Source organism: Chelon labrosus, assembly GCF_963514085.1.
Source record: "Chelon labrosus genome assembly, chromosome: 2".
In the NCBI taxonomy this organism is placed as follows: Eukaryota; Metazoa; Chordata; class Actinopteri; order Mugiliformes; family Mugilidae; genus Chelon; species Chelon labrosus.
In genome coordinates, this window is record NC_140338.1 from 26,756,440 (window position 1) to 26,764,223 (window position 7,784).

The 7,784-nt window shown below is 45.3% G+C and overlaps 1 protein-coding gene across 1 annotated transcript; it reads right to left on the reverse strand.

Moving 5' to 3' along the window:
* Nucleotides 1-115: 115 nt before the first annotated feature.
* On the reverse strand, nt 116-5,711 carry notum1b (notum, palmitoleoyl-protein carboxylesterase b). The gene is made up of 11 exons (XM_084561719.1): nt 4,987-5,711; nt 3,900-3,952; nt 3,727-3,822; nt 3,181-3,241; nt 2,408-2,466; nt 2,080-2,182; nt 1,810-2,001; nt 1,626-1,723; nt 1,383-1,530; nt 1,253-1,300; nt 116-892 (listed from the first exon to the last, which is right to left on the reverse strand). Exons 1-11 carry the CDS (start codon nt 5,349-5,351, stop codon nt 559-561), a joined length of 1,557 nt encoding a protein of 518 aa, XP_084417845.1. The 5' UTR covers nt 5,352-5,711; the 3' UTR covers nt 116-558.
* Between the last annotated feature and the right edge of the window lie 2,073 nt (nt 5,712-7,784).

A 7,784-nucleotide genomic window follows, 5' to 3' on the forward strand; every position in this document is an offset into this window, starting at 1 on the left:
CTTTTTATTAGTAAATGTTACCCATTAAATTATTATTATTATTTTTTCCATAAAGAGAAAAAAGCAGCATATTTGGTGGAGAGGGTAGAAACAGCAGCACCATAGATGGATTTCTGAACATGGTTTTTAGAGTCGACAGAAGAGAGCACCAAATCCCCACAGATCCTCCCTCATGCTTGCAGGGAGAGCCCAGGACAAACCCGGGAGGTGTTTTCAGTCCAGTGCTTTTCCCGTCAAAGCTCTACAGACTAGTTTAGACGGCTATCATGATAATCTCACCCGCACATACACATTATACAGTACGTGTCACTGTATACACACACGGGCACATAGTGTACCCAGCTTGTCAAAAATAATAGCATATCTGTATATCTTATGTTGATCTGATCCCATATATTGTATTTAAACAGCTCAAACGTTCTTGCTTGATTGTGTTTGACTCAACAATGTCTTCATGAGGCACTTTGTGTTTGAGTCGCTGAGTTTTTTTTTTGTGACCGAAGACGACGTGTCTCTGAGTTTTGAAGTCTTCCACCTGCGATTCTATTCGAACATGGTTCAGTTTCCGTTATTGAGCATGCCCAGCAGCTTCCTGGGGTCCATGCCCTGCTGCTGGGCCATCTTCTGCACGTCGAAGCCCATGTGCTTCAGGAACTGGATGGCGCTCATCTCCTGTCCCGTCAGCTGGTCTCGAATGGTCGGGCAGGAGGGGTTGCAGTGCGGCCAGGGGCAGCTGTCCATCAGGTGTACGGGGCAACCTCTCACGGGAGGAGTCTTGTGCTTTTGGTGATTGTGGCTGCTGTTGGCGCTGACGTTGTCTTGGAGGCTGCGGTCCCAGCAGTGGAGGGCTCTGGGCAGGGAGGTGCCCTTCACCTGGATGTCCATCCAGTAGCTGCAGGGGCAGGAAGAGTGACCATCAATATCTTTGAGTATACTTGTACGCAATCAGTATAAAGGTGGTGTAAAACATGATACAAATACTTTTCTTTGAGGAAAAATCCAAATTATAATAAGAAATATTTGTTTTCCTTGAACAGATGGACAGTAGTTCTCATTGAATGTTATTCAAACAGGAATCAGTGCTCCGTTTGTTGGGGACTACTTTGAGCAGCGGAGGAATACACATTTACTATAGGGTTTATTTAAAGCACCCGGACTGTGCATGTCATGAATATTCATCAACTTGTCAAATTAATTGTTAGTACTTGAAGGAATGAAAAGGTTTTCGTATTCAAACGTTTGATTTACTTACGTTCTGGTAATGAGTTCATGAGACAGGCACGCCGGAACAAACATCGCCCTGCCGATCAAAACACCAGTCAGTCAGTAAAACGGCAAACTGATTTGATGTGAGTAGACGTGTGTGTGTCCGGCAGTCTTACGGTACGTCACGCAGTGTGCTCCTCAGCTCTTGCCCCAGGTTCTGGATGTACCTCCACTGGCCCTCGTGGACGGGCTGTCCGGTCAGGTGGATGTTGTCGACTGTCAGCTGGGCCTCGTCAAACAGCCACTGCACCACAAACACGGGACCTGCAGGGCAAAGAGGACCACCCACAGGTTAAATAACACACTGTTATTCTGTTGCGTCGACATGATGGGGAAGCTCAGGGTGTGTCGCGTCTTACTTTTTAACGTGGGATAGACTTTGTACCCAAAGAAGCAGTTCCACTCCTCTCCCACATGAGCCTGCCTGCAGCTTTCTGGCACCAGTCCGCCCCAGTACCTGCACAGACGCAAAGTGTTTTCAAAATCTGCCTGCTGCATCCCTCCGTCAATGCACCTGCCTGTTAAACACCATCTCCGTCTTACCTGATGCCTCTCTTTATGGCCTCGGTGGGGGCACAGCTGATGGTGTCCAGGCAGTCGGTGAATTTGTACTGTTTGTTATCCAGGAACCATCCCGAGTCAGCCAGGGCCCTGACCTGCACCCCTCTGTGTCCCAGTGACTCGAGCTGCTCCGCAACTTGGTCCACGTTCAGCAGGACGCCGGTACCGCCCGCACTGGTGACAGGAAGAGAGCCGTCAGAGAGGAGAAAACTGGCCAGTGATGCATGGAGGGCGGCACAGACAAAAACTGACCTGCTGCCTGCCAGAAGCAGAACCTTGGCGTTGTCCAGACCCTTTGTCAGCAGCTCATTCACCACCTCTCTGATGATCAGAGAGCCCATGAAGGCGTAATCATCTGAGAACAAAAACAAAATAGAAACCATGGCTCGGTAAAAGAAAAAAAAAAAAAGTTATTGCTGACATGAGAGCAAGAAAAGGTCGTTCACAATAACGGCACATAAAACTGATGGAAACAAGTCTTTTGATCTGTTCCGCTCCCTTGCTCGCTTTATGAATCCCTCTTTATATTAGCCATAACCGCAAGCTCACACACTGAGTCATCTCATTTGCTGCATCTTACTTTGATCCGTCTTCGGGGTGGCTCCGCTCCACACGTCGCTGGAGCAGTAAGGGATGAACCTACAGGAGAGGAAAAACACCCCCACAACACTGTCAAGAGCAACAACGGCAAACACAAACAAGGTGGAAACGCAAATCAAAAGAAAATCAGGGAGGGGTTTTATTTGAGCTGCTCTGGCAGATGTACAAATAAAAGCTAACCTGGCCGTGTGACAGGAAACTGAACACAAACAGAACATGTGTGCGTTCAAAGGCAAAGAGAGCCGTTAGAGGAAGCCGGCGAGAGTGAATATTTCATTGCTAAAACAAAACAGAACCACTAAACCTGACAGCCAGACACTCCTCGTATTATTGTGTTGGAAGCATTATATGGTCAAAATAAAGTCAGTATTTGTCTAGGACTTACTACAACTGAAAGTCCAACTGAATACAAGAAACTACTAGGCAAAAGCATAGAAGTCGTACCCTAGTACCAAAGCATAGTCCTAAGATGTAAAGTTTTTCACTTTTGTGGGAATCATGACATAACACTCCTTTACTGCATCTTATTTTATTTTAAAATGTATTTTTTTCGACTTAAGACTGCAGCAGAAAGTAAACATCAGTGTGACATCTAGTGCTGGAATCTTTCCTTTTTATTGTGTATCATGACTCCCAGGAGTCGTATTGTGCAGCCATGGACACAGGGAATCATTCATCTAAGTGGAAATCAGCGCTCCTTCAGAAAACCAGATGAATGCACTGTTAAAGAGAAGGGGTGGCACGAGTTCTTACACCATGTTGGCGTTCCACCAGTGAGGATTTTCCTCCGGCTGTGGCGACAGAATTCCCGTCCCTGTGAAGAGAGATGAAGCAGAGGTCAGATCTGACACGTCGCTCGCGTTCCCTGCACAAACAGCCTCACAAAAAGCTTCAGAAGAGGTCAGTCATGTTATGGTGCTTCGGGTTAAAATCCACAAACTTTGATGCCGCCATGTGTTTTTGATGTGTGTGTGTTTCCCCTTTGGCAAAAAAAAAAAAAAAAAAAAAGTCATTAACTTTCCCTGCTTTGGTCAGCAGTTACATGCGGCTACTGCATCCCGGCCACCGGTGTATACAAGGAGGGGTGGTTCATAAACAAACAAGGAGTTCCCTGATGGCTGGAGGGAAAGAACCGCTGTTTGACTTTTAAAGATTAATGTAAACTCAGCTAAAGAGGAAACACAAACACTTCTTTGAGTCTCATTCATTCAGAGGAAGTTTTGCTTTCCTACTGAGGAGGGGTCTGTTGGAGAGGTTTCGCAAAATCTGTGGAACACTTCTCATGCTTGGGGCCGGTACCTGTTCTGGTCTGCGGCCACTTGGTGGAGCTCATCAGTCTCCTCATGGTCTCGTACCTGCTGTCACAGGTCTGTCTGTTGAAGCAGTACCATCCACCTGGACATCAAAACACACAAGCTTGTTAACGCGGTCGCACAGGGTGCCATCAAGGGAGCATCGGGTTTGGTTCTCACCTTCCAAGAACAGCAGCCACCTCTTGCTGCCTTTGGACTCCTTGATGTAGTACCTGCGCGAGAAACACCAAAGACAAAATGGGTGTGAATGTGCTCGTGAATGCACACGTTTAAAGAGATGCATTCAAAACACGAGCTCCACGGGGACGCTACCTTTGATCCTGACATGAAAGATTTGGCTCTGATCGCACCACTAAACTTCTCTGCAGGAGCCTGCAGGCTTTCAGAGCACTAATCATTTGTTGTAGCTTTTTTCCCTCCACATATGCAGAGGAAACACAAACAGTCAGAGGACTGACAGCTTGGGTGGTGTATAGAAATCATTCACTGGCTTTAGTTAATTGATGGTTTCATTTGGCATGCTTCTTATACTTGGCATATTTTAGCCAAACTGTGACCTAAATAAAGCACTGAATGATTAAATGGGATTTAAAATCTTTTCATTTCTAGATTCATATAAATAGACCTGATACTTAAATGAATGATTATTTAAAAAAAGGTTACTGGGTTTATTGAGCTATGTATGGCCAGTGCATCTGGAATCAGTTCAGTAACTCTGATTTATTCCACATATATGCAGTAAATCTTAATTTAACTGAAAATAGTTAGGTGTTAGTGCACAGCTGGCACATCACCTGGGATTCTGCAGAACATTTAGAACTTCAGTTCGACTTGGAAATTTGGGTCTACAGAGATGCCTTCATTTAATCTATTCTGTGCCAAGAAACCAAGACAGTGACAGGCTGGGGAACAGCTTCCACGATTCTTGCGCCTCACAGTGCGTAAGGTCAAACTTCTAAAACGACGCTATTTTTAAAAGTCTAGCATTACACGGTGAAAAGGACCGAAACACTTCATCAATGCAGGGATGAAAGAGGTTGTCGGGGGCGCGCATGGTGTTCAGCGGCACCGCGCTCCTTCTGATCTGCAGGTCCTTTGATCCATTTTGGTCACATCCGGAGCGACACGGAGTGAAGGGCAGGGAGCTAAACCACCAGAGTAATAACACACCGTGGATGTTTGGTGCAACTAGTCTCACGCTTTACCCAGATTAGAATAAAACTTATTTTTATTAACTGGCACTTACCCCGCAGGTGTCCCGTCATTACAAGTCACAGAAACATTCTTCAAAAAGTGCAGCTTCATGTCTTGGTCCAGCTTTTGAGCGGAGCACGGATACAGTGACTGCGCCAGGTTCTTTATCTGCACCATGAAGTTGTCCATGTTGCCCTCCACGGCAGTGAAGTCTAACGGGAAGCTCTCCGCTCCTTCCACCCGCTCCCTGTACGCCGGAGTCTGTTGCTGCTGCTGCTGCAGCCGCCGAGTTTGCGCCCGGCCGCCGCGCACTCTCCTCGCCTCCACCGGTGCGCTCATGTGGATGAAGAGGAGCAGGAGGCAGGAGCGCACCGCGGACAGTCCGGCCGAGCTTCTAGCCACACCACGGCTCTGCATTTCTAAATGTTACTGGAAAACGTCTGTAAAGTGTGTGCGATGGGTCTCAGTCAAACTCAGCATATCCTAAGAATCGATCGGGAGATGGAAAGTTCTTTGAGGACGCACCGAGACTTCTAGGGAAATGCCGTTCATGCGAGGCGTGCTGAATAAACGCAGGTTGTGGATCTCCATTGTCCCCTGAGAGATGGGCAGCTGCTTTCAAATTCACCGCAAATGCACGTGCAGGTCCGGGTCATTTCCTTAGATCGCGAGCAGTCCATCCACAGTACTAAAAAAAAAAAGTGGCTTTCACGCGCGTAAAAGTGTCTTAAGTTTCATTCGTCTCTCTTTGACTGACGATCCGCTGCTCTTTGGTCCAGGTCCTCATGAGCTGCGGACGAACAGGGAATTTATTTGAAGTCCTCCCCTCCTCCTCCTCCCCCTTCTCTTCCCCCGCGCTTCTCACTCCCGCGGGCCAATCGTTATTATCGTTGGCTGATGCTCCTCGCGGGGCGTCGGTCTCACACCAAGAGCGCGCGTATGCCTGGCACGCCCCCTCAGCGGGTTCACTCATACACTCGGTCCCTTTGATGTTGTGTCATCACATGAGCACGCGGCCTTTGAAGTGTCTCTGACTGAACATGGTGTGTGTGTATGTGTGTGTGAGGTGGTGGTGGGGGAGTTGGACAGGCCGTCCTGCCGCAGAGCCTGGACACAACATGCCGCCAGAGACCAACAAGTACCGCGGTAGATGCGGATGTTCAGTGGGGTTTTAAAGGAAACCTCCATTTTGTTTTTGTTTGTGGTTGATGATCTTATCTTACTGGAGTAGATTAGGTCACTAGAGGGCTTTAAACCAAGAACGTGGAATGTGTACACAAGAGCACATACCTCACTCACCAAAATATTTAGGTACACTGGTGAAAAAGAATGCGTTCTAGTGTATAAGTCAAGCACTTCATACTAACAGTCGCTCTAAATAGTCACATGGACGCATCAGTGTTTTTCCTTCCTCAGGCTCTCATTCATCACTTATTCCTCCTCTCTGTTAATGCATGGTTCCAGTTTAATCCTTTTGGGCCCCACAGATGATAAATACTTGTTCCCTTTAAAACCACTATTTTCCTTCACTTTCTGGCATTGGCTCCTGATTTTTATCATTGAAAACAGAGACAGATTCACTTTTCCCTCAGAAATGTACACTCACTTGCCAGTTCATTAGGTACACTAATGAAAACAAATCAGATGTAATCCAGTAACAGTCCTGCACTAGATCCACCTTCATGACTGCTCAGTTTATGTTGAAACAGCATCAGAAAGGTAGTGATTTAACTGGCTGATCATTTTGGAGGATGTAGTTTGGGATGGGGTTAAACTTCACTTAAACACTAAAGTGTTTCTGTTATTTAGCCTAGTTCACTGACTAAAATGTGGTGGCGCCAAAATAATAGAAACATATGTTGGTAGACAATACAGTTCAATAGTACTACAAACCACAGCCTCCAAAATGAAAACACAGTTGAATTTCTCTGCATTATATTAACTAATGCTGAACACCATAAAAAAGCTAAGATTTAGTGCAGGACTGTTTATGTAAGAATTTATTTGTTTTCTCTTGTGTACCTTATGAACTGGCAAGTCGGTGTAGATATTTCTTTCTGTTATTCACCAACATATTTGAACTGATGATGAAATATTTAAACTTAGTATGTGACGTGTTTGTTATATTTATTAAGCTGCTCTATGAGGCTTTGTTTGACAGGTTAGAATTACACTATTAGCCTCAGCATCTATGAATGCCAACCCAGAATTTCAAAAGCTTGACAAGTACTTTTATGGATATTTTGAGAAGACTTTCTAACTAGTTTGAAGTATTCATGCTGCCCTTTTTTTAACTTTTGTCTTTGTATGTTTATACAGTATTTGAGCCAGTTAAAGAATCAGTTGAACTGCGACATTCTTCAAACATTCACGTATTCTGGATTATTTGCTCTAATTTGCTTCCAGTTTCATATGTTTGTCACTAACAGATGATAAATCCTTATTACTTTTGCTTTAAAACCGGTGTTTGAAAAACAGTGTGAAAAACAGTTTAATTTTTCCCTCAGAAATATATAAGTTACTATTTTCACAAAGCAGCCTGAAGTGCCTTCATTGGAGAAAACCTTTTTTTTTTTTTTTACCCATACTCACTTCCGCTCCAGTTGGTTCGAAATCCTTTCACCAGGACCATCCTCATCCTCTGACTCTGAGCAAACCTCTACCATTAAATTTCCTTTTATTTCATGAGAAAGGACCCTGTTGTCCTTTCGGTGTCTGTTTGCCATTCTTGCCATGTGAAACCCGGCGCAGATGCTGTTATAAGTTTGCACTCCATCCAGGCAGTTTTGAAGTTTCTCTCCTGCTGAGCGAGGAAGGAAACAGATTGTTTGTTTGTTTATTCAGATGGTG

Coding starts and splice junctions, on each gene's coding strand:
- notum1b (XM_084561719.1), bottom strand. CDS start 5,351: ATGCAGAGCCGTGGTGTGGCTAGAAGCTCGGCCGGACTGTCCGCGGTG. Junction 2,467..3,180: donor TGGTGGAACGCCAACATGGT/GTAAGAACTCGT, acceptor CCTCTCCTGTAG/GTTCATCCCTTACTGCTCCA. Junction 2,002..2,079: donor CTGCTTCTGGCAGGCAGCAG/GTCAGTTTTTGT, acceptor TCCTGTCACCAG/TGCGGGCGGTACCGGCGTCC.